The sequence below is a fragment of the Myxocyprinus asiaticus genome, chromosome 4, assembly GCF_019703515.2.
Source record: "Myxocyprinus asiaticus isolate MX2 ecotype Aquarium Trade chromosome 4, UBuf_Myxa_2, whole genome shotgun sequence".
Taxonomy (NCBI): domain Eukaryota; kingdom Metazoa; phylum Chordata; class Actinopteri; order Cypriniformes; family Catostomidae; genus Myxocyprinus; species Myxocyprinus asiaticus.
The window spans coordinates 42,625,404-42,653,109 of record NC_059347.1 but is presented as its reverse complement, the minus strand read 5'-3'; the positions used below and the strand labels follow the sequence as shown (position 1 = coordinate 42,653,109).

The 27,706-nt window shown below is 41.8% G+C and overlaps 1 protein-coding gene across 1 annotated transcript in view; it reads left to right on the top strand.

Moving 5' to 3' along the window:
- The window catches only part of LOC127434239 (netrin receptor UNC5D-like), a 276,011-nt gene that overhangs the window by 166,810 nt on the left and 81,495 nt on the right, over window positions 1–27,706 (top strand). Inside the window, exon 2 of the mRNA XM_051686828.1 lies at window positions 5,935–6,150. Coding sequence (XP_051542788.1) covers window positions 5,935–6,150 — 216 coding nt within the window. The remainder of the gene's footprint in view (window positions 1–5,934; window positions 6,151–27,706) is intronic.

Genomic DNA, 27,706 nt, shown 5'->3' with positions numbered 1-27,706 from the left:
TAAGCTCTCTTTGAGGGAAACGAAGTACAGCACCGTGGAAAAGGAGTGTCTGGCCATCAAGTGGGTGGTCCTCACCCTCCGGTACTACCTGCTGGGGTGGGCTTTCACCATCTGCTTGGACCACGCCTCATTCCAATGGCTCCACCGCATGAAGGATTCCAAAGCGTGGAACACCCATTGGTATCTGGCTCTCCAGCCCTATAAATTCAAAACCCACAGACCAGGGGTGCAGATGGTTGTCGCCGACTTCCTTTCCAGAAATGGGGGGGAGTGGTAGACAGGCCGGATGGCTCCCTGGCCTGAGTGGGGCGGTGGGGATATGTGGCAGCGGGGGCATGGTTGAGTGCCCGTCTGGAGAGAGAGAGCGATAAGGGCACTTACACATGAGCTAAATTATGTCTAACACCTGTCTCTAATTCCAGTGAGCTTGGGGAGAGTGGCATATAAACAGCCAAGCCACCACCAAGAGAGAGAGAGAGAGTCTGACACAAGAGAGCCTACAGTGATCGTGGAGGCTGATTTGTTTATGTTTATGAAGCTAATGTGTTTACCTGTGTGAAGCTAATGAGTTGAGTGCCTACATGCCTCTGAGACTAAGTTTGTGAAGCTGTAAAGCATTGAAGTGGCCGATTAAAAGCTTTACCTGAGTCTGGAAAAACCCGCTATTCTGTGTCCTCCTTCCCTTCTGCTTGTGGAGTCCTCACATATATATATTAATATAATATATTTACACTTCAGTTGTGTAAATCTGAAGTTTATTGTAAATTTGTATATGTCTCATCACTGTCACGACTGCTATGTTGCTCGGAACTGCACCCAAGAATTTCCCACACTATTGCACTTGTGTATATGGTTGTGTGACAATAAAAGTGATTTGATTTGATTTTAATATATATACAGGTGCTGGTCATATAATTAGAATATTATCAAAAAGTTGATTTATTTCACTAATTCCATTCAAAAAGTGAAACTTGTATATTATATTCATTCATTACACACAGACTGATATATTTCAAATGTTTATGTCTTTTAATTTTGATGATTATAACTGACAACTAAGGAAAATCCCAAATTCAGTATCTCAGAAAATTAGAATATTACTTAAGACCAATACAAAGAAAGGATTTTTAGAAATCTTGGCCAACTGAAAAGTATGAACATGAAAAGTATGAGCATGTACAGCACTCAATACTTAGTTGGGGCTCCTTTTGCCTGAATTACTGCAGCAATGCGGCGTGGCATGGAGTCGATCAGTCTGTGGCACTGCTCAGGTGTTATGAGAGCCCAGGTTGCTCTGATAGTGGCCTTCAGCTCTTCTGCATTGTTGGGTCTGGCATATCGCATCTTCCTCTTCACAATACCCCATAGATTTTCTATGGGGTTAAGGTCAGGCGAGTTTGCTGGCCAATTAAGAACAGGAATACCATGGTCCTTAAACCAGATACTGGTTGCTTTAGCACTGTGTGCAGGTGCCAAGTCCTGTTGGAAAATGAAATCTGCATCTCCATAAAGTTGGTCAGCAGCAGGAAGCATGAAGTGCTCTAAAACTTCCTGGTATACGGCTGCGTTGACCTTGGACCTCAGAAAACACAGTGGACCAACACCAGCAGATGACATGGCACCCCAAACCATCACTGACTGTGGAAACTTTACACTGGACCTCAAGCAACGTGGATTGTGTGCCTCTCCTCTCTTCCTCCAGACTCTGGGACCCTGATTTCCAAAGGAAATGCAAAATTTACTTTCATCAGAGAACATAACTTTGGACCACTCAGCAGCAGTCCAGTCCTTTTTGTCTTTAGCCCAGGCGAGACGCTTCAGACACTGTCTGTTGTTCAAGAGTGGCTTGACACAAGGAATGCGACAGCTGAAACCCATGTCTTGCATACGTCTGTGCGTAGTGGTTCTCCCCCACATTTTTGAATGGGTTTTGTTTCACAATGCTCTCCAGGGTGCGGTTATCCCTATTGCTTGTACACTTTTTTCTACCACATCTTTTCCTTCCCTTCGCCTCTCTATTAATGTGCTTGGACACAGAGCTCTGTGAACAGCCAGCCTCTTTTGCAATTACCTTTTGTGTCTTGCCCTCCTTGTGCAACGTGTCAATGGTCGTCTTTTGGACAACTGTCAAGTCAGCAGTCTTCCCCATGATTGTGTAGCATACAGAACTAGACTGAGAGACCATTTAAAGGCCTTTGCAGGTGTTTTGAGTTAATTAGCTGATTAGAGTGTGGCACCAGGTGTCTTCAATATTGAACCTTTTCACAATATTCTAATTTTCTGAGATACTGAATTTGGGATTTTCCTTAGTAGTTGTCAGTTATAATCATCAAAATTAAAAGAAATAAACATTTGAAATATATCAGTCTGTGTGTAATGAATGAATATAATATACAAGTTTCACTTTTTGAATGGAATTAGTGAAATAAATCAACTTTTTGATGATATTCTAATTATATGACCAGCACCTGTATATATATTAAAATCAAACCAAATCACTTTTATTGTCACACAACCATATACACAAGTTGCGGTAAGCAAACTGCAATGGATCCAGTGAGGGAGGCAGCACAGAGCAGATGTAATCTCTGATTATATTAATTCCCTGTCATATACTTCTAGAGTTGGTGGTGTTAAACTGTCCTTCGGTCTTGTTCCTGTACTGGCGTTTTGATGCTCTGATAGTTTTTTGGAGGGCATAACTGGCTTGTTTATGCTCCTCCGCATTCCTGGAAATAAAAGCGGAGGTCCGCGCATTAAGTGCCGCGCGAACATCGCTATTAATCCAAGGTTTCTGGTTCGGGTAGATCCCAATTGTTTTGATTGGAACAACATCCTCTACACACATTATGATGAAACACGTGATGCTATCAGCGTAAAGCTCGATGTCGCCATCAGAGGTGGACCGGAACATCTCCCAGTCCGCGTGATCAAAACAGTCTTGTAGCGTGGAATCTGATTGGTCCGACCAGCACTGGATCATTCTGAGGGTGGGTGCTTCCTGTTTCAGTTTCTGCCTGTAAGCGGGCAGAAGCAGAATGGAAGAGTGGTCTGATTTGCCAAATGGTGGGCGGGGGAGGGAGTTGTAGCCATCCTGGAAGGGAGAGTAGCAGTGGTCCAAAACCCAGTCCCCTCGTTTGTTAAAACTGATGTGTTGGTGGTGTTTTGGTGCGATTGATTTGAGATTGGCTTTGTTAAAGTTCCCGGTCACAATGAACGCGGCCTCAGGGTGCGCGGTTTCCTGCTTGCTTATAATCCCATACAGTTCCTTGAGTGCCCGGTCTGTGTCGACTTGTGGGGGATGTACACAGCAGTGATAATGGCCGCTGTGAATTCCCTCGGTAGCCAGAATGGTCGACACAGAAGCATGAGAAATTCCAGATCAGGAGAGCAGAAAGACTTGATAGAATGTACGTTCCTCTGATCACACCAGGATTTGTTGATCATAAAACATATACCACCACCACTGCTTTTACCTGAGAGGTCTTTTGCTCTGTCCGCTCGGTGCACGGAGAACCCCGCAGGTTCGATGGCTGAGTCTGTAATCTCCGCAGACATCCAAGTTTCTGTAAGGCAGATAATGCAGCAGTCCCTCGTCTCTCGTTGGAAAGAGATCCGCGCTCTCAGCTCGCAGTGCTTGTTGTCCAGAGACTGAACATTTGCCAGTAGAATACTGGGTAGCGGGGGTCGATTTGTGCGACGTCTTACTCTGATGAGAACGCCGGCCCTGTTTCCCCTTTTACTTCTGCGTTTCCGCGGCCAGGCTGCCCAGACAAAGGGCTCTACTGGCGTGTTTGTAAACAGCGGGTCGGCATCGAGGAATTTGAAGTCCGGTTTATGGTGTGTAATTGCAGAACCAATGTCCAAAAGTGTTTGTCTGTCATAGACAATAAGGCAGACAACATCCAAGACAAAAAACATAAGAATTATAAACAAAACAAACAAAAAACTACAATGTTGCGTCGGAGCTCGCAACGCAGCAGCCATACTCTTCGCCATCTTGAGTCCAGTGTATTAGTTTTCATATATATGATTTCATGCAATAAAGTATGCAAGATTGTACATTTTATTTCATATTTGCTTTTAATCCTTTTAATCCTTTTAATCACATTTTAGCTTGTGTACAAATTTCACATTCTATCAATTTATATGATGTCACAAATTAGCATTTTTAATAATGATACAAGCTGTTGTCACTGTTTGAAATTTCATACAAATATAAAGGTTAGAAAAAAATTTGGAACCAAATGAAAATGGAATTAATAATTATATTATAAAAATAATAATTTAAGTGCTACTACAATGCAAAAAAAAAAAAAAAGGTGCCTGGGTTTCGACTTTGATACAAAATACACAGAATGAAGCAAAAGGAAACTTTTACTTGTATAATGTGTATGACTTGCTTGTACAAATACTTATTGTACACATTCTCAAATTCAAATCTACAATCTCTCGAGTTTTGCAACACTTTTACCTTACTGAAGTCCAACAGGCACGTAAGAGTGATTAAATCGCTATGTAGAGGGCTGTGCTATTTGATATATCACTTTAAATCAGTGTGTAAAGGATTGAGATCCTCACCATGTGGGCCTGTGGGACTACCAGGTATTATAATTCCAGCATGTTCATAAACTACTAAATGTCCCTGTTGTCTAAAGGGTCCAACTGATATTTTTCTCAAACATGATTGGGGCTTGGAATGGTACTTAAATATAATAATGGCTTTGAAAGTGCTTTTAAAACTTGGTTCTGTCATATCTGTCTGTGTTTGTTGGGTTCCAGTGGTTCAAAGTTTAACAGCTTACACTGGCAGCTTTTTTTCTTAAGTAAATTAAAAACATAATTTGATTGTGTAGAGGAACATATGAAATGTACTATGTTTAGATCTATTAATACTCTATGATTAGTAATTAAAAGAGAATATTAAATAGAATGTATTTTCATGTGTGAGTGTGTGTGTGTGCGTTAATTATCAAAGTAAAATGACAGCAAATGTGGGAGGTGGTGTAGAATGCAAGACTATTAGATTTCAGTGGGCAGAGTTGAATTTGCTGGCAGTGTAATGGTTTTCATGGGATTACTGTATATGCGGTGTTTAACATTTTACAACCAGTATCCCATGGGCTGCCAGTTTTATTCCAGCATGAATCCCAGAGATAGTGTGTCCAATTGACTCCACTTTAGAATGGCATAGATGTCAAATAACTCTAAATGTTCTTCCTTAAGAAAAACAGCTAATGAATAATATCCCTCCATCCTCGACAGCTTTCTTTCTTTCTTTCTTTCTTTTCCTTCATCTCCCCAGTCTGTCTGCTGTTCTAATTCTTCTCTCCTTTTAAGAGAATGATAGCACAGAAAGAAAAATAAAACAAATACTTGGCCCAAGGAAGATCATTCTAATTTTCTTCTGCACTATGATGCATTTTAGCTCATCAGTCAAACACAAAGCAATCATTTGCTCCCTCTTGTGTTGCTAATTATTTTATTCTTTTAATCAAAAAAGCACTCAGGGAAACCTGATGTGCTTTCAAAGTGGAAAAATGGCTTGAATTGTTTCAGTGGAATTGTCTCTTTGCATTCTGTTTAAAATCAATGGGAAGTTCAGAACATTCCCCAGAGGATAATCACAATATTTTCTGACTTGAAGCTGAATGAAATGCAGACCACTTTTAGATGAAATCGTGACATGACATTATTTTTTGTGAAAGCATTGTTTGCCACGGTACACCTACAAATTATGTGTTTTATGGCAATTCTTTCTGAAATGTACATTGTGTTGAAAAATATTTGTCCAAAAAAGGTGATAAAATTAAGATTTTATGAAAAATAGAGTTAAAAAAGTTTTAGTTAGTGAGAGAAAGTGTTTATTTTTTACTGAAATGTACTGAATGTTTTTGTTACTTGCATGCAATTAATTGACTCCTGATTTCACAGGACCTGTTGGTGATGGCCTTGCGGATTCCCTGTCATCAATTGGTGGGACATTACCTCACTTTCTGCAAGAGCCAGAGGATGCTTACATAATCAAAAATAACCCAATCAAGTTGCGTTGCCGTGCGACTCCTGCCCTGCAGATCTTCTTTAAGTGCAATGGAGAATGGGTCCATCAGAACCAACATACCTCACAAGAGTACATGGAACAAAACACTGGTAAGTACGCACATGATCTGACTGCTCTTACTGTCCAACACCATATACTGTATTCCATTTGTATATGTACAAACAAATCTATTGGTTTATTTCTTTATCAATGTAAGTACAATACATAAATCTGTGATATGTAAAGGATATGTACCCTCATTGCCCCCTATGTTTTCTGCTCTTTTTTTTTATTTTTTTTTTTATATCTTATCAAATTACTATCTATATATAAATACTTTCAAAAAATACTTTCATAGCTAAGAATAAATACTGCATGATAAAAGAAGTGAGTTTCGATGGGCTTATTTTGTTAACTTTATTCCAGTAAGCCTACGATTCCAAATTTAGACATTTAAATGGTCATTGTGATATTGTCATGAATAGTTAAAAATCACGACTTTGGTTTGGGTGCTTTTGCATCTCTTAATAATCATCTTGTCAAGTCAGGTATTGCAAGTTTTGTAAAGTTAATTTCATGTTTCCTTAGCAACTCGCTGGCTACAATAATGTACAGTGCAATTTAGAGACCCAGTTACAGGGACTGTCAGAGGTACACACTCAGAGTATTTTAGCTTTTGTATTAAAGCTGGTTGATGTGTAATGTTTTCCATTTTTAAATTCTTTCTCATATCACAACTTAATATGCAGCATCAACTTCAACTTTGTGTGACCCCTCGTCCTTCTGCGCAGACATTGTGTTTTGTTTTTGCTATATGCTATGCATAGTTTAATTTAATTTAAACCAACTGATCTCAGTTCTAAACACTCTGGGCTGTCAGTAAAGGGTTAAAATTTTGATGCACCAAGTCACGAGACAAAACAACGTAGCGCCGATCTCAGCAGAGTTTGTCTTTGGGAGAAAAGCCAACAAAACAAAATTTGGTAAGAAAACGTCCTGGTTACTTTCGTTTCCTCCATTCCCTGATGAGGGAACGAGACGTTGTGTCAATGTAGTGACACTAGGGGTCACTCTTGGGAGCCCCAAACACCTCTGATTTTGAAAATTGGCCAGTGGGAATTGGCGAGTGGAATTTGCATGCCACTCCCCCGGACATACTGACATCAGGGAACGGAGGTTACGAAAGTAACCAGGACGTTCCCTATCTGTCACTCACTTGACGTTGTGTCGATGTAATGACACTAGGGGTCCCTATATGAAACAGCACAATAAGCTGAACTGTGTTACGTGGACTGCCGGTGCGAGACGGGCAGACCGCTGTGTGCCTCGTAGCCAGCACACCAGGCCGTCAAATAACCTCTCCCAACACTCTTATGAGCGTCGAACGGTCCCTCCGGGGACAAGTCAACTGCCCAAAAAATAGGGACAGGCTAGCCCAGCCATGGCATCTTTCCTCTCTTTTCTCCCCAAAAAGAGTGGAATTTGTTTACCGACTGGGGGCCATAAGTGTCTATGTAAGGGGGGTGTCACTCCCAAGGGGAAGACACCGCAGAGAACACCCCACCCGGGGGGGGGGGGTATTTTGAGTGGAAATATGTCACATGGTCTTACCGAGTCTTGTCGGAAGTATGTAATGTGGAAAATTCCCATGGTAGGTCCTACCTGATGGGAGAGGAGCTCTACAAACATGGTGACCGGGGGCAGAGGAACCTTTGCCCAAGGAAGACGCAGTTTACCAACAGGGAAACAATTTAGCGGAAGATATATCACATGGGGTCACCTATGGGGAACTAGCGCATGTGGAGCTCCTACCCCAGTAGGGGGCTTAGTTAGCACATGTACTGGGCCAGCAGCGAGTTTCTCTGCAAACTCGTCTGCCACAGGGCTAAGGAGGAAAATCATCCTGGGATCACAACTTTGTGAACATGACTGGGAGTCAAAGCGCACGTCTTCACCTCAGGGGAGGGGAAAGGTGCTATGCACATGTGGTACACCCAGCCAGCTGTCCCAGAACTTACCTGCTCATACCTGACAATACAGGGGACAAGACCGGCTCAACCCAGATATTGTAGAACCTCGCAAAGGGGTTGGGTGTTGCCCAGACCACTACTCTGCAGATGTCTGCTAAACAGGGGCCATTGGTCAGGGCCCAGGAGGCTGCCACACTCCTAGTAGAGTGGGGGGCGGCATGTCCTGAGCGTGATATGCCATCATGATGGCGTCATTGACCTTGTGGGTGATCCTCTGTTTGGAGACAGCGCTCCCTTTCTGCTGACCACCAAAGCAGACAAAGAACTGCTCGGAGCTTCTAAAGCTCTGTGTGCGATCCAAATAGATGAGTAAAGCATGCACCGGACACAGCAACGCCAAGGCTGGGTCTGCCTCCTCCTGGGGCAGCACTTGCAGGTTCACCACCTGATCCCTAAACAGGGTCGTGGGAACCTTGGGAACATAGCCCAGTCGGGGTCTCAGGATCACGTGAGAGTAGCCCAGACCGAACTCCAGGTATGTTTCGCTGACAGAGAACGCCTGCAGGTCCCCTACCCTCTTGATGGAAGTGAGCGCAGTCAGGAAGGCAGTCTTCAAAGAGAGTGCCTTTAGCTCAACTGGCTCCAGGGGCTTGAAGGGAGCTCCCCGTAGAACACGAAGGACTACAGAGGGGTCCCATGAGGGGATGAGGTGCGGTCTGGAGGGATTCAACCTACTAGCACTTCTCAGGAACCTGATGATCAAGTCGTGCTTCCCCAAATACTTACCATCCACTGCATCGTGATGTGCCGAAATGGCAGCTACATACACCTTCAAGGTGGAGGGGGACAGCTGCCCCTCCAGCCTCTCCTGCAGGAAGGAAAGCACCGATCCGACTGTACATCTCTGTGGGTCTTCGCGTCGGGAAGATCACAACTTAGCGAACAGACGCCACTTCAAGGCATACAGGCACCTTGTAGAGGGAGCCCTAGCCTGAGTGATCATGTCTACCAACGTGGTGGTAGGCCACTTAGGTCTTCCGCATCCTGTCCAAGGGCCAGATGTGGAGATTCCAGAGGTCTGGTCGCGGGTGCCAGATGGTGCCCTGTCCCTGAGAAAGAAGGTCCTTCCTCAGGGGAATTCGCACTTCGGGCATACGGTGAATCAAAGAAAATTCAAAGGATTCTCCTCCTGGCCCTCCACCGGGGGATGGAGTGGTCTGCTTACCATCTCTAGGCCTGCAGCAGGTCTCCACGTGCCTGGGTCGCCCGTCTCAGGGGCGCTTCGAAGCCTTCCTCGGGTTCTTGGTGGCCGGCCGTGAGACAGGTGGCATCTGCTTCCTGCGGGTGGCTCCACGCGGGGGCCGGGCCGCGGGGGCAGGCTGCAGCAGAGCCGGTGTTGTTGTGGCAGGAGAATGCCCTTGGTGATGAGCAGACGAGGTGCGAGGTCTTGAACCGCGCCGATGCAGGATGTGCTGAATAGCCTCCGTCTGCAGTTTCACTGCCAAGAACTGCTGTGTGAAGTCCTTGATGGTGTCACCAAACAGGCTGACCTGGGAGACGGGGGCATCAAAGAACCGTACTTTGTCAGCTTCCCACATCTCAACCAAGTTGAGCCATAGGTGGCGCTTCTGGACCACCAGGGTGGACATCACCTGCCCGAGAGTCCGCGCCATGACCTTCGTTGCCTGGAGAGCGAGGTCAGTCGACAAGCGCAGCTGCATCAATCCCGGGTCAGAACTACCCTCGTGCAGTTCTCTTAGCGCCTTGGCTTGGTGCACTTGCAGGAGAGCCATGGCGAGCAGGGCGGAGGTGGCCTGTCCAGCGGCACCGCAGGCCTTAGTCGCCAGAGATGATGTAACCCTACAGGCACTGGACGGGGGTCTCAGGTGGCCCCACCAGGTGGTGGCGTTTTGCGGGCACAGGTGCACCGCAACCGCCTTATCCACCTGGGGAATCGCCGAGTACCCCCTGGCAGCCCCACCATCGAGGGTAGTGAGAGCAGAGGAGGTCCGGGCAGTGAAAAGGTGCCCACCGCAAACTTGTGAGCTCCTCATGCACCTCCAAAAAGAAAGCGACCGGGGCAGGGCACGGCCGTGAGTGGTGCTTCGGGCCCAGAAACCAATCGCCAGGCTGCGAGGGGTGACCGCACCCGAAGGTGGGAGCCCAGTCGAGTCCTCAGCGTCAAACTGGACAGCCCGCTCTCCGATGCTGCAATCGAGAGCTCATCCACTTTGCGAGTGCCGAAACGAGATCGTGAACTCGCCCTGAGATGAGCCGGCGGTCTCATCCCAGCGGGGAAAACGATTGTACTGGGTAATGGGAGGTCCGTGGGGAGTTATCCGGCGGAGTGGCTCCCATTGGGGTCCCTAAATCACCCCCAGTGCTAACCGACATGGCCTCAAACCCGTAGGTAGAAGGACCAAGGCGGGGACACGCTGGGGTGGTCTTTCCCTCTAGCAAAGGAAAAACCACGACCGCAACATTGCCATGGTCACGCTCTCACAGTGAGAACACGACCCATCCACGAATGCTGTCTCCGCATGGGCAGCGCCCAAGCACGTAAGACCACGATCGTGGCCATCGGAAGCGGAGAGGTAACGACGGCAACCAGGAAATACACACAAACAGAGAGGCATCTTTAAAAAGATGCTCTCCATTAATGCCACTCTTTTAGAAGGGAAAATATACTCTTTCAGTAGGAAGAATATACTCTTTTAGCTGCTGAAGTGCCCAGGAGCGTTCTCTGCACTTCCCCAGTGCAAGAGGGGGAGAAGCTGCTGTAATGCACCGTAAATACAACAACTTTTCGAGGTGAATGGATCGACAGAGTAATTCAGCTCATTGAACACAACCACTTGGCTCCGAAAATAAAATCTGAATGAGTGGTTGCGAGCCAGCTCCTTTTATACCCGTATGTCCGGGGGAGTGGCATGCAAATTCCACTTGCCAATTCCCATTGGTCTTTTTTCAAAATCAGAGGTGTTTGGGGCTCCTAAGAGTGACCCCTAGTGTCACTACATCGACACAATGTCAAGTGAGTGACAGATAGGGAACAAATGTTTTCCATTAAAACCAGGTTGAATCTAAAGATTAGAGTCTCTAGTTTCTTCCAATAGGCCTTTTTTAAAAAAAAATGTGATTTATTGCTAAACGACACACCATTAAACACAATGACCACTATACTGGACAATAGTGCTAGTTTTTCATTAAAAATCCTATATTTACTGTGCATTTTCACATTCACTTTATGTGGAGTTAGGATGAAAATAAGGTGCATTTTGAACTGTTCTGAGACCAGTGTAGACAGACAGTACATTGGAGGTTAAGTCATTCACTAAATAGAGAGCAAGGGAGCATCCTATAGCTTTCCTATGCAGCCAAGTGCATTCACACCAAACTTCCAGTCAAAAGTTCAGTTCCAGGCTACAGATGATGTTTGCACAACTCAACATGTTTGGCAGACATGGGACAATGATAATCAGTACTTAGATTCAGAATTTATAATGCAAAATGTTATTTTAAAAATGTTTGGCAGTGATTGAATGATGCTGGCCATTACTTTAACTATGCTCATTTCTGATTGGTAAAATGCTTCAGCATTAGCTATCACTTGTTTGTTTGACAGCGCAAAGAGAGAACATTAATGTTTTGTTGTCAAAGTAGAAAAAAATATTGTAACATAAAAGTCAAATAATTTTATTTGTATTTTTTTATTATTATTATTTCTGCTTTTCCCAATACACATTGTTCCAAAGCAGTTTTACAGAAAATCAGCTGTAATGTCTGTAATGTCTCAAAAACATGAATAACCTACGCTCCTGGAAACATAATAAACAATTTGATAAAATTACTGTCTATAGCTTGGTGTTATTTAACATTTAAAATCAAATCAAATCAAATCACTTTTATTGTCACACAACCATATACACAAGTGCAATAGTGTGTGAAATTCTTGGGTGCAGTTCCGAGCAACATAGTAGTCGTGACAGTGATGAGACATATACCAATTTAAAATAAACATCAGATTTACACAGCACAATTTAAAATCTAATATACACATAATTACACACAACACAATATACAAATAATAACATACAATGTACAGTATACAATACAATACACACAATACAGAAAACACATTATACAAAAAAAAAAAAAAAGTATATATAGTATATATAAAATATACAGCAGGTTGTATTGTACTGTATTGACATTCAGGCTGTTGGTTGATAGTAAGTTGCCAGTGTGTTGTTAAGAGAGAATATAATTTATGACAGTCTGGTGAGAGATAATAAGATTAATAAAGTGCAGTGCTGATGTATTTTGATCATGAGAGATCAAGAGTTCAAAAGTCTGATTGGCTGGTGCAGGTCCTGATGCTGCGATACCGCCTGCCTGATGGTAGCAGTGAGAGCAGCTCATGGCTCAGTTGGCTGGAGTCTCTGATGATCCTCTGAGCTTTTTTCACACACCGCCTGGTATATATGTCCTGGAGGGAGGGAAGCTCACCTCCGATGATGTGTCTGGCAGTTCGCACCACTCTTTGCAGGGCTTTGCGGTTGTGGGCGGTGCTATTGCCGTACAAGGCGGAGATGCAGCTAGTCAGGATGCTCTCTACAGTGCAGGTGTAGAACCGTGTGAGGATGTGGCGGTTCATTCCAAACTTCCTCAGCCATCTCAGGAAGAAGAGGCCTTCTGCACAACAGCCTCAGTGTGGACCGACCATGTGAGTTCCTCAGTGATGTGGACACCCAGGAACTTGAAGCTGCTAACTCTCTCCACTGGTGCTCCATTGATGGTGATGGGGTTGTGTTCTCTTTCTCTTCTCCTGAAGTCCACCACAAGCTCCTTTGTCTTACTGACGTTGAGGGAGAGGTTGTGCTCCTGACACCAGTGTGTCAGAGTGTGCACCTCCTCTCTGTAGGCCGTTTCATCATTGTCAGTGATCAGACTTACCACTGTCGTATCATCAGCAAACTTAATGATGGCATTGGAGCTGTGTGATGCCACACAGTCATGTGTGTACAGAGAATACAGGAGTGGGCTGAGAACACAGCCCTGTGGGGCTCCAGTGTTAAGGGTCAGTGATGAGGAGATGTTGCTGCCCATTCTAACCACCTGGCATCTGCTTAACAGGAAGTCCAGGATCCAGCTGCACAGCGAGCTGTTTAAGCCCAGAGCCTGGAGTTTCACATAAAGCTTGGAGGGCTCTATGGTGTTGAATGCTGAGCTGTAGTCTACAAACAGAATTTTCACATAACTGTTTTTTTTTCCAGGTGGGAGAGAGCAGTGTGTATTGTAGATGCAATGGCATCATCAGTGGAGCGATTGTTGCGGTAAGCAAACTGCAATGGGTCCAGTGATGGAGGCAGCACTGAGCAGATGTAATCTCTGATTAGTCTTTCAAAGCATTTGCTGATGATGGGGATCAGAGCAACAGGACGCCAGTCATTTAAGCAAGTGATTTTGGATTGCTTTGGAACAGGCACAATGGTGGATGTTTTAAAGCATGTGGGGACTACAGACAAAAAGAGGGAAAGGTTGAAAATGTCTGTAAAAAGACCAGCCGGTTGGTTCGCGCACGCTCTGATGACGTGGCCCAGAATGCCGTCTGAACCCGCGGCTTTACGGATATTCACCCGTCAGAAGGATCGGGTTACATCTGCTACAGAGACGGAGAGTGAACTAACCTCTGTAGCTTCGGCCGTGAGAGCTCTCTCCACGAGGGTGGTGCTATTTCCCTCGAAACAAGCATAAAAAGTATTTAGCTAATCCGGGAGAGAGGCAGCAGTGTTCATGGCGGAGTTATTATTCCCTTTAAAGTCCCTTTAAATGATGTTAATTCCCTGCTACATGCTTCTAGAGTTGGTGGTATTGAACTGTCCTTCAATCTTGTTCCTGTACTGACGTTTTGCTGTTCTGTTTTTCGGAGGGCATAACTGGCTTGTTTATGCTCCTCCACGTTCCCGGAATTAAAAGCGGAGGTCCGCGCATCAAGTGCCACGCGAACATCGCTATTAATCCAAGGTTTCTGGTTCGGGTAGATCCATATTGTTTTGGTCGGAACAACGTCCTCTATGCACGTTCTGATGAAACACGTTATGCTATCAGCATAAAGCTTGACGTCGTCATCAGAGGCGGACCGGAACATCTCCCAGTCCGCGTGATCAAAACAGTCTTGTAGCGTAGAGTCTGATTGGTCTGACTAGCATTGGATCGTTCTGAGGGTGGGTGCTTCCTGTTTCAGTTTCTGCCTGTAAGCGGGCAGAAGCAGAACGGAAGAGTGGTCCGATTTGCCAAATGGTGGGCGGGGGAGGGATTTGTAGCCATCCCGGAAAGGAGAGTAGCAATGGTCCAAAACCCAGTCCCCTCGTGTGTTAAAACTGATGTGTTGGTGGTATTTTGGTGCGACTGATTTGAGATTGGCTTTGTTAAAGTCCCCGGTCACAATGAACGCGGCCTCAGGGTGTGCAGTTTCCTGCTTGCTTATAATCCCATATAGTTCCTTGAGTACCCGGTCTGTGTCGGCTTGTGGCAGGATGTACACAGCAGTGATAATGACCGCTGTGAATTCCCTCGGTAGCCAGAATGGTCGACACAGAAGCATGAGAAATTCCAGATCAGGAGAGCAGAAAGACTTGACAGAGTGTATGCTCCTCTGATCACACCAGGATTTGTTGATCATAAAACATACACCACCACCTCTGCTTTTACCTGAGAGTTCTTTCGCTCTGTCCGCTCGGTGCACGGAGAACCCCGCGGGTTCAATGGCTGAGTCTGGAATCTCCGCAGACATCCAAGTTTCTGTAAGGCAGATAACGCAGCAGTCCCTCGTCTCTCGTTGGAAAGAGATCCGCGCTCTCAGCTCGCAGTGCTTGTTGTCCAGAGGCTGAACATTTGCCAGTAGAATACTGGGTAGCGGGGGTCGATTTGCATGACGTCTTACTCTGATGAGAACGCCGGCTCTGTTTCCCCTTTTCCTTTTGCGTTTCCACAGCCAGGCTGCCCAGACAAAGGGCTCCGCTGGCCTGTTTGTAAACTGCGGGTCGGCACTGAGGAATTTGAAGTCTGGTTTACGGTGTGTAATTGCAGAATCAATGTCCAAAAGTGTTTGTTGGTCGTAGACAATAAGGCAGAAAACATCCAAGGCAAAAAACATAAGAATTGTAAACAAAACAAACAAAAAACTACAATCTTGTGTTGGAGCTTGCAACGCAGCAGCGATACTCGGCGCCATCTTGAGTCCATCCTAACTTAGTCCTGTTGTCCCCATTTGATGACATCAGGAGGATAAGCAAGCCATAAGTAGGTTGATTTCACCAAGTGTAACACTGTGGCTCTTTGAGTGGCCGTTCAACCCAGCACAGCACCAGTGGTGTGAGTTTGGGGTGGGACTATCTGTTTCTCAACCAATGGAAGATGGGGGGAGTTTTCTGGAATCTGTTTGAAAATGGATTCTTTTTGCAATTGCTAGTGGGACATAAATTACACAATTTGGGCCCTATTTTAAGAGTGTTAGCACTAAACACAGCACTAAGCGATAAGTCCTATGCACAAAGTCAGTGGGCATGGCTTAGTCTAGGCGCAAGTGGGTTTGGCGAAATTGTGTGCACAAAGTGATAATGGGCTGGATCATGTGCAATTTAATTGTATTATTTTTATTATTATTTTCATAAAACAGCTGCAACAGTGATTGTCAGGAACATTATTTAATGTTCCACTATATTTTCATTTAGACATGGACTTCATTACCACCTGCTGGTGGAATCTCTAAAAACTTTGCACTGAGCAATGACTCAGTTTTCTCAGGAAAATAGCAAATTGCACTTTCCCTTCCACGGCCACTTGCACAAAAATTGTGCTTAGAAATAGCACTTTCACAAAAATCAGATAAGATGTAGCACACGGTCATTGCCCATAGCACTGCGCTTAGCGTGGTCATGAAAATAGAGCCCTTCAGCTATAATAAAAAATAAATCAATAAAAAAAATAATTCTTTGCACCAGCTTCTCTGAAGCACACCATGTTTAGTCTAAATTCTGAAGAAAGTTAGGTTTGCCGTGCATTCACGAAAGCTACATGAATGGAAGAGCCTCTTAATTGCTTCTGGAAGTTCATTATTGTGTGATTGCTGTGCTGTGAAATTGTGGAGTGCCTGATAACAGGAAAATGAAAAATCACAACAAATTAGTTTCTGGTCTTTATATGGGAAAATTCAGGCAGTTTCAGTCCGACGTACTCTTGGAGTCTGTAACAAGGTTAAAATGGGCAAGGAGGAGGTGGGAACCGGCTAAACCGTCAAAATAATGTTTAATGAAAACTTAAAAGACACAAACATAAACACACATGGCAGCTGCATGCTCTCTCTCTCCCAAACTGCTGCATCCAGCTCAGCCTTATCCCTCTCCTCGGCTGATTAGCTTGATTTGGGGCCGGACTCACGGCCCGGCCCCACCCTCCTCCTCGTCACACTCCTCCCTCCTTTGCTTCAGCTGGGGCATTGCCCCTCCGGCTGTGCCTGCCGGCAGACTTTCCCCACCTTTCGAGACCTGGGAGGGAGACAAGGGGAGGGAAAAGAGGAGAGGGAAAGGGCAAGTGAGACAGTGACAAAGAGAGAGGAGATAGAGAAACAAAATTGCTCACTGGTTCCCAGACACGCCATCACCTGGTCCTCAACCACTCCTCCACGCTCTGGCAGATGACAGCCACTCCTCCCCGGATGGACCGGAGGGAGTCCTCCGACCCCTGGCGGATGGGACGCCCCTCCGCATTCTGGCGGCCGGTAGCAAGCCCCTCCGCCCCTGGCAGCATCTTCACCGCTCCAGGCGGCCGGCAGCGACTCTTCTGTCTCCCAGCGGATGGCTGCAGCTGCTCCTTTGGGTGGACGGCAGTGGCGAGGACTCCATGACAGCACATCCCTCCTCCTTCCCGGGTTTTGGAACCAATGTAACAAGGTTAAAATGGGCAACAGTCAAAATAATGTTTAATGAAAACTTAAAAAGACACAAACATAAACACATACGGCAGCTGTGTGTGGCACTCTTTCTCGCGAACTGCCGCATATGGCTCTGCCTTATCCCTCTCCTCGGCTGATCAGCCCGATTGGGGGCCAGTCATGCACACTCATGGCCTGGCCCCGCCCTCCTCCTCCTCACAGAGTCATATAAATTCAGTGCAAAGGAAATTAGGATTTGCTATACTGTATTCAAGTATTACTTTACATAACTCATCTATTTTTAATAGATATTCTAATTGTGAATAAATTAATTTAGTGCTTGGTTTCTTTACCATCAGAACAAGAACAGGAAAAGAAACATGTGAGCATGTAATCTCCGAAATAGATGTCAGAAGATTGGTCTGGTAAATCTCATTTTCGGCAGTTACAAGTGATTATATGCTTGGATTTTTTTTTTCTGAAAAGCATGAATCCATGGATTTGTCCTGTCTTGTGTCAAACAGTAAAGATTGGAGGTGGTGTAATGGTGTATTTTATAGGCTATGATTTCAACATGTTTTTTTTTTTTTTTTTGCCCGCATTTCTGCACCCTTGAGCATTTAAATTTCACGTATTCTTGCACAAAGATTTGTCATGCTGTTGGCCTCAAAGGACATATCATTATTACAGAACTGTGAGTCAGGTCCAGTGGTCATAAATGGCAAGCACCAACCATCGCATTTCATACATAAAATAGTGTGCATTATGCTAAATGCCTTTTCATCAAAAGTCATGTGCTCATTCCACTCTATAGATGCTAGGTCCAGATTTTTAAATGATAGGAGGAATACAGATTGCACAGATAACATGTTCCTGAAAACCTTATGTGTGGCTTTGTGTAAAATTATTAATATTTACAGCATATAGATATGCATACTTTGTAAATATTTTTTTTTTCATTACAGAGACGTCCTTCTAACATTTTCCATCACCTATTATTTTAAACCCAAAATGTTTTGTCATTGTACAAATACTTGGAGTTTGCAGTTGCTACTTTATTTTGGAATGTTTTGTGTGTTTAGTTTATCTGCTATTGAACAATAGATTTTTTTTTTTAACCAAAATAAACTAATTTGTTGCCATTTTCTAGATACAGTATTTTAGTACAGGTTGCTCTTTTGACAATCACCATTCAGTGCTACCCTTTTTTTACTCTGTCCAGCTGCAATATGGAAAGAGGTAATTTCCTCTCCTGAGAATATACTTCCCCCATTATCAGGTTCACTGCCTGCAGTGTTGCCAAGGCGATGAAATGTATCAGTCTGGACCCAAGTGGATTTGCAATTAGAAGAGCTACAGAAAGTCTTAGTTCGGCCAATCACATTGCCAGCTTTACATCAGCGCTAAACTCATAACCAGCGATAACGACATCCTTTATAGCGCCTCACCATAACGAATGACAAAAATGGGGATTGGATTAGAGAGAGGCTAATCTGAGCCACAGATCTACAAAGAATTGGATTTTATTGATTAGAGCATAGGCCTTCGATGTCATCGCAAGCAGAAGATAAGATCTGTTATTTACCAGCCAAGCAGATAAACAGATAAGCAGCAACATATTGCCTTTGTGTTTAGACCATGCATAGATAGAGTGGTACCATTCCAAAAAGTGCTAGACTGTGAACAACTGAGCCGGTGGCAATGACAGGAAGGAACATTTTATTTTCAAAAGTTTGGTTGTTGTTGTGGCAACAACTTGTAATTAAGGCAGTATAGTTTGGCTGTGCTTTGACCTTTTTGTTTATTCTTTTTAGCTAAACACGCATATGATACAATGCTAATTATGCATTTTGTTTGTTTGTTTGTTTGTTTGTTTGTTTTAGTCATGTTTTTATCTTTTAATGAAAATGTCCTATAAATTTAGTTAATATTTTTCATTTTCATTAAGTCCATTTGACTCAATTTTAGTCCATTTGACTACAATTGCACATTACGTTAGTTGAAAAAAGCATTTTAGATTAGATAATGTGCAATATGACAACACATTTTTCAAAATACAACAGATCAGAGTTTAAAGAAATATTCAATTGTTTTATTAATTTACAAATGTATTAACTTAAACTTGTTTCAACTAATAAAAAAAAATATTATTATATACATGTGTCCTTGTTCTGAATACCAGCTGACTGTACTTATTCCTTTACATGCCTATAATTACAATGTATTTATCGAATTTCTGATACAACAAGTTAAAATTTCCATGCGCTATATTGCATTTGCATATTGTTCAAAATGTGATTATGCCTACAGCTATTCCTATGCTTTGGCGAGACCGTATGATTGGGGATAATTGAAAATTGCCATTATTATTCTATGATTAAATCCATACATGGAAGAAATTTATCTTCACAATGTTATTTTTTGCACATTAGTGACATAACCAGTGACTGAAACACATTAAATATACCATCTAATTATATGCACTTTTTTTTTTTTCACCCAATTTGGAATGCCCAGTTCCCAATGTGCTTTTAAGTCCTCATGGTCGTGTAGTGATTCGCCTCAATCCGGGTGGCGGAGGACGAGTCCCAGCAGCCTCCGCATCTGAGACTGCCAACCTGCGCATCTTATCACGTGGCTTGTTGAGCATGTTGCCACGGAGACATAGCACATGTGGAGGCTTCACGCCATCCACCACGGCATCCACGCACAATTCACCACACGCCCCACCAAGAACGAACTACATTATAGCGACCACGAGGAGGTTACCCCATGTGACTCTACCCTCCCTAGCAACCGGGCCAATTTGGTTGCTTAGGAAACCTGGCTGGAGTCACTCAGCACGCTCTAGATTCGAACTAGCGAACTCCAGGGGTGGTAGCCAGCATCTTTTACCACTGAGCTACCCAGGCCTCCCCAATTATATGCACTCTTACCGTTTTTGCAACAGCAAATCAGTTATCAATGTACCAAATGCTTTGATTAATTAAACCCTTAAAGTGAAGAATCCGGTTTATGATAGTAGTTTCTGTGCATCCCTGGTGCTTCAATAATATGCTTGGATGAATCGTTGCACAGCTGGATTTGAAAAGTACCTTTTTTATGCAGATCATTAAATGACTGGTAAAACAGCAAGATGCATTTCCTTTCATCATGAGCATTTGATACTGCCTTCCACATCCAAAGATCCATATTTTTTGTTTCTTTTTAAGGTTGACAAGTCCACACTATCCATTATTCTTCAGTATTAAATCACAAAGTGATCTCAAACATTGAAAGGGGTTTAGCGAACACCATCCTGGTGAACTACCTCAAGTTTTTTATTTTTTTCTGGCTCTGCAGTATCAGTCCATGAGGACAGTTTTAGAGCATAACCATCATTTGAAAAATCAGTCTCCGCTAAGTCTTTTATCATGGCTTTGCTGGAGGAGGAAGTGTGAAGGATCCTGAAGAAAGCTGCATTGCTCACTGTGCCTCTGTTATTGTCCTTTACTGATAAATGACAAGCTGGAACTTCTATGCAGCAGTGCACAAATAAGCCCCACAGACTCACTGACTACTCCATTTAGGATTATAACTTGTGGATTGTGGCAAAATCTCTGATGATTGTACTGGTGTCGGTAGAAAGAGAATCCTATTGAGTGTGACCAGAGACCAGACAAAGCTTTTGCTTCCTTTCTATAGATTAGAGGATATTAAAATGAGGCATATCCAGACAGGTAGACTCTATAAGGGGCGCAGAGCCTGCCAAGGCTTGATAATGAGTTCTTTGTGTCCCCGTCATACCCAAAGTGAAGGCCTTTGAGTCCTGGAGACCAGGCAGTAGAACTGAAGCAGTGACAAACAATGACAAAATTGTTCCTCTAGCAATGTGTTGTCACACTTCTGTGCTCCTCCATGAAGTGTCAGATTCGAATGGCTGCTAAAACTAGGATTTAATTAAATATGGTGCTAGTATTTATGTTTAAAACAGCGGGAGTTATTAACTAGGAACTGAAAAACTCTTTGGGTTGCTTGAGACTTCAAAGAGAGCAATTTTGCTTTGATATTTGAAGCGTTTGGTTTTGCTCAGTCATAATCATACTTATTTTTTATTTTATTTTCTGCACCACATGAATATCATTATGCAACTGCAGAACAAAAAGAGTCACCACCACTGATCTATATATATATGATCTATATTTCTCTCAGGTTTTTCTTACTTAATAAGGGCTCTACAGTGTGAGCATTTCACATTTCTCCGAAGAAAAATAAAAAATACTGTGTGCCAATGTCACAAATTATGTGACAGTCAAAACTCATTAACATTTTGCAGTGTGTATAGCCTCGTAAATTATAATCTGGTTCTGTCTTTTGATGTTGCACTGCTTGCTGCAATTGTAGATCTGCAATTGGCTGTTTTTTATTCCTTTTCATTAAGGTCAACAGAGCAAGCATGCAAGTTTACTACAGTCTAACACAATGTGAAATTAATGCCAATTGTGTAAATATGAATTACCGTAAATCATGTAGATGTTGCTTAGTAACCTTTTGTGAGTGTCCAGTCATGCAGCTTTATTCATATTTTCAATGCCTTCACCATAGTAGGATTTGTGAATTTGCCAGTGGATTAGCACCCACTTAACAATGTTTTCCTTTCAGACATCATTAGTTCTAATTTTTATTAGTTAGGTTTACTTGTCGAATGTCACGTCACATACTTAATTATTCAAAAGTAAAGTCTTAACCTTAATAGGACTTGTAAATTATATCCAATAAAAATATCTAATTAAAAATGTGAGGTAGTTTGTGTGTCTCAAAGAAGATTTACTGGTAACACTTTTATTAATTGGTATTCATTCATTTTAAATTGGTAACTTTCATTAATAACATTAACAAACATTACTGTATATAACGTTTAACAGAGAATTAGTTCACAAAATACATTCTAAAAGTCATGCCATGAAGGTTTGATTAATTTATTTATTTTCATGTATATATATATACTTATACATATTTGAAATTTAATGAACTAATGATCTGTTAAGTTTTATGTTATGCTAATGACTGATGAGAATTATTTGAGTGTTACTATACTGTGTCTCAAAAGGGGGGACTGTCAGTCCTTTCAGTAGGACTGTCATTTTAACACGTTAATTTAGTGCAATTAATTATGTCCCCTGACCCATAAGTCAACTCAGAATAAGGAATTTTCTTTCCATCAGAGCAATTTTAGCTTGAAATATCACATGTTCATGCATATATAAAACAATTATAAAATTAAGAAACAAGGCAGATGGAATACAAAAATGTGTTTTGTGTGAAATTCTATCTCGGACTGATTGACAACCTCTACTGCTAAGTGGATTGCTATGGACTGTAGGCCGGTGATAGGCAAATATTCAGTGAAATGGAAACAAAAAACAATATATTGCCTTCTAAAGCCACTTTTTAGAATGTCTATTCAAGGCTTTCATCTGACACAAAAATAATTTAATTATCTTCATTTGCTTGCTTTTCACAATAATTTTTGATATGTGATTAATTTTATTAATTAATCGGCATATCATGTAAATCATTTTGATTAAATTTTTTTATAAATTGACAGCCCTACAGAAAACACTGAAATTGAAAAAAGTTTAAATTAATGACAGTGTTTAATATCCTTTGTCACTTTTCAAGTATACCTAATGTTTCTGAATAATATGTTTCTAATAATTCTTATTTCAGTTTTTCAATGCTGGCTTTTGCAAATGTATTTTTTGTATATGTATGTTGCATTACACATTATGTTAAGTCTTTAAAAATTATTATTATTTCACAGTGCCCCTAACTTAGTGTCAGGGGTGCTTCTAAATAAAATTGTAAGCTGTCACTCTTGTTATATTTATGGCCAATTCCTCTCTTCTCTGTCTCAGATTGATTAAATCACTTTATAGTGACTGCACAGCAAAGCTCCAGGGCATTTTAGCTCATGTGGCTCATTCCAGCTCTCAGTGTCATTCAATAGGGAGCCAGCTGACCACTACAGGCCTGGTTATGACATGTGTCAGAGCTGACTTGTGATGTGGTGTTGACATATGTTAGCAACAGCCTCTCCAAAAAAAAACTTCTCTTTCAGAAAGTGCCTTTGTGGTACAATAGATGGAAGCTGACTGCAAAGCAAGGGCAGTGAAAGAGGACGAGTACAGGGCATCACCCTTCATTTTGCTTAACGCAGACTCAATGTTGTGTTGATGTTCCTCTAGTCTGAGCCTATAATAGCATTATCACAGGCAATTGCACACTCAGCACCCGCACTGAAAAATACTTCTCTGTAGCAAAGCAGAGGAAAGTGACTGGTTGTTTTTAAAAGTGAGGGCGTTATGAGAAATAATAAATGTAAATACTGTCATCAAGCCTGCTGAACTTCAAAGTTTCACACTATTCTTACCGATTTAACTAAAAATAGTATACATTAAAGGTGTTGAATGATGTACACTCACTAGATGAAAACTCTAGTCATATCTTACAGAAAAAGAAATCCCATGTAATTGGACGGAGAATAAATTAATTATGGCTGACTGTGATTAACACATTTCTACAATGGCATTGGTGAATGAAAACGTTTCCTCTTGCGTAATGCTGGATCTACGCAGCTAGGTGTCAGCAACATAAACAGAAATATTACTGAGTGCACACTTATAAGGGACATATTACAGAACACAGTATTTCCCTTGCTCTTTTGAAATAAAAAGAGTTCAATATTTAAGGCAGTAGTGGTCGACCGAAGTATCGCAAATTTTAATTTGCCGATATTTGCCATTTTTGAATTATCATAATCATCTGATACATTTTCCCATTATGTCGGCCTAACGACCACCCTGCTCTGCAGAAACAGGCATCATTAAAACCCCATATTTGTTGATTATTATAAATGCAGACATACTCTTAACAATGCAGACAATGTGAAGCTCCCTCCCGAGTCTACTCATTTATAGCCATTTAAACCCATAACCTATTCATGGAAACTTAGCAAATCAGGTTGTTGTGACTGTTTTTGTGAAAGAAACCTTGACTTACATTATAAGTGTACTTCAGGAAAAAATAATTGTACGGAAGTGTAGGATATTTGATCCCTTTAACCAGTCGCTACAAAAGTTGGCCAACAGCCATTGAGAGAACAGTGTACAGAGTACAAAGATTAACAACAGAGGACAGAAAATGCTAAATTCAAACCTCTGTTGCAATCGATGTGCTGTTGTAGAAACGTCCAGGTATTTACAGTAGATGTTGTGCTGAATATGTCTTTCAGTTTCTTTGTAAATATGAATTCTTGAAGTTCTCCCTTTATTGTTCTAATAGTACTTTGGGCCGTGGCTGTTATGATAATTATTTATTTGGAGTTATGCTGGAAGGAGCTGCCATGCAGAGCAGGTGGGGAGTACATGAGCATTGTGATGGAGGATGACATTAATGTGCTATTAAAGCTTCTACCCCCTGAGCAAAGTGTCACATTCTCCAACATGAGCTCAGGAACACACATCCACACGATGAGAAGAGTAATTTTGAGGTCACGCCAATGTAGTGTAGGATAGTTGATAAATAACCTCCCCCATAGTGGCAGAACATAGCCTTTGGAATCCCACCACACACATAACTATATGTAGGTAGTAATGTAAGTAGTCATTTAGCAGATGCTTGAATCCAAAGCAACAGCAATCCCCCTGAAGTGACCGAGGGTTAAATGCCCTGCTCAAGGACACAATGGATCTTAGCTTGCACTTGATGGAATCAAACCAGCAACCTTCCAGTTAGCAGCCTTGAGCTTTAACCTCTATGCCACACCACTTCCTCTTGTATCTGCTATTAACTCTCCTGTTATGTTCAGGTCATTTTTTACATATTTAAGTGTTTAAAAAGTGAAAAACTAATTTTAATCTTGTATTTAGTCAAAATGCCTTTGGATTCTCCACAAAAATTAATTAATAAATAATTTTAAAAAATGTATTAAATTTTTATGATACTTAATTGTTTTGGGTGATTACAAGGGCATTGCTAGGGAGTTGCTAAGTGGTTGCCAAAGCATTGATAAATGTAAGATGGTTGCTCTTTTGCCAAAGTCAAGAGAGACTATGATTGAGACCAAGTCTCCGTGATATCCCGATCCCTAGATATGTGTGGGGAGCTTTTCAGTGTAGGTTATGGGATTTTTCACAAAATGTTTATATTATAAAATAAAAAAACATTTGAATAAAAAACATGGTTCCGTATTTGTTTCAAACCGATACAAAGTATACCTATCATCTTTATGTAAGTAATAATTATCATCTTTTTTTTCTCTCAACATGAAGGGTTACTGTAATCTACTGTAAAACAATCGTACCATCACTGAAATATATAGGTGAAATATATGGTGATGATTCCAGATGGAATATTATTTTTAAAAAGCTTGTTTGAGTGTGAAAAACAAGCCTATAGCAATGTTCATCCTAATAATCAAAAAGGAAGTGCTTTATATCTACTTTACTCTGCCGGGTCTTTTTGACCCAAAATATAAAATGCTCCCAAACTGAAATGTTTAAGGGATTATTGGTTACAAATGTATATTTTTGACCACTTGGAAATTTGAGGTGTCAAGTTGTTATGAAATCTGAATTATTTTCCTCAGGGGCCACAGGAGGTCACAAAGTGCAGATTTGTCTGCTTTTATTTTGAATTGTCTGGTTGTTTCCAGCATATCTTTGGATTTACTGGTAAACAGTGTAACTGCACCATTATACAGGCAAATAGCATGTTTCTTTATTGACAGTCATTCAAAAGTAGCCATGTATGCTGACAACATATATTTTGCAAGCAACATATTGCAAACATTCATTATAGCAGTACTCTTTTAGATGTTTAGGTCAGACTAGACTGACATTACTTCAGCTTTAAATAGAATTTGCTGTCCCGTCCAAATCCTTGTGCAAGAGAAATCTTGAAAATCTCCCTGTGGCTTCTGTCACATAATGTAAGCACCTTCCTTGAAGTGTGTGCAAAGAGGACACAATGTAAAACAAAATGCATTAAAAGTGACCTGAAAATTGTCCTTACTGATGTGGTACTATTGAGAACTTGAAAGTATACTTTCCATCTTTACTGAAGACTGATTTTTATATTCTATGCTGTCACAACAGTACGCCACTGATCTAAACAATTTATTTTGATCTCTGATTCATTTAGCTTAGCATTAGATGCTTAAACTCTTGTTTGTGTAACGCACCTCTTGTCTTGCTGTCCATGGCAGTGTTGCATGTTGCAGCTGAGACAGACTGGATTAAGTAGCTAAAATAAAGCTTAGAGGAGACTCAAATTCTATTGCACGTTAGATTTTTTTTGACATTACCGAAGCAATAGTTCACCAGATAATGAAAACTATGTCATCATTTATTCACACACATGTTGTTCCAAACCTGTATGACTTTTTCACAGAATGCAGAATGTTAGCCTCATTCAGGCTAACATTCTGCCTAACATCTTTTATGTTCCACGAAAAAAGAAAGAAAGTCATACAGGTTTGGAAAAACATGAGTAGGCTAAATGATGACAGAATTTTTTATTTTTTATTTTTTTATAATTATCCCTGTAATCCTCACTCTGACAAACTCAGCTCTTAGGATAATACTGTTCTCCAAGGTCATCGCCATGAGGCAAGTGTGATGCTGAAGTTAAGAGTGTAGAAATTACAACTGTCAACAGTGCTTCCGCTGTACAGAATTATGAGTGTCCATTATGTCACTTTGGAATCACCTGCCATCTAATGGATGTTCCTGCAGGAAATTTGACTTTCTAACAAGGGAGAAAATACTCTCCTATTAACATTTTACTCATATTTTCATCTATCAAGCTGGATTATGTGCAGTCATTAGTCATTATTTTCTCGCCTGCTGCTGAATTTCGCAGCCCGCACTATGCTGTCGATGGAACGTCTCAGTTGGGGAATGATGAATAATGACTTTGTCTCTCAGAGTGTCCATGAAACACAGGTGCCGGTCTTGCTTTGTTTACCCCTGACTAACAGTACCATGTAGAGTCAGCTCAGAATGAAGGCAATCTGCTTTCGTGATCAATAAACCTGTGGGACAGGGAGGATACACCATGCTGCTCTGGTCTGCCTTTTTCTCTGCGGTGTCATTCATTTTTGGGAGAAAACCAATTCAAGAAGGCACTTGATTAAATGAGATGTTAGTGTTTTGCCTCTCTGCTCTCCCATGACTCCTTTCTTCTGTGGCTGGGAGCTGCTCATTTTATTAAGGGAAAAATCACATCCAATTCTGCTAAAACAGACACAAGTGCCGTATGTGGTGGCAACTGCATTCATTCTGTGCCATCATCTCAGCAAGATCTGTCTTTACAAATTTGTGATCATTAGTAAAACTTTATTTGCAAACCACATAATACCTGAAGGTGAATTTGCAAACCTACTGTACAGAATAATTAGGGATGTGCAAAAGTACATATTTTCAAAATCAAAAAGTTGGTGGCTTGTCTGAATGACTAGTCAACTAGTTGGAAACCTTAATTAGTGCTGGTTTCATTTCCACCAGATGCATTTAAGGGGTGTTAACGCATGATGCGTTGTTGTGTTCAGTAACAAAAATGAATAAACATGGTGTGAGATGTTGAAAAAAACAGCAAGAGCCAATGCAATGGCCAAAGACATCCTTTGTGATCAATAATTAAACAATATTTGAAGTCCCACTATAATTGTCTTGTGGATTTGTTACAAAAGTGTTGCTTTGATTACTGTGGCAGTGGTTT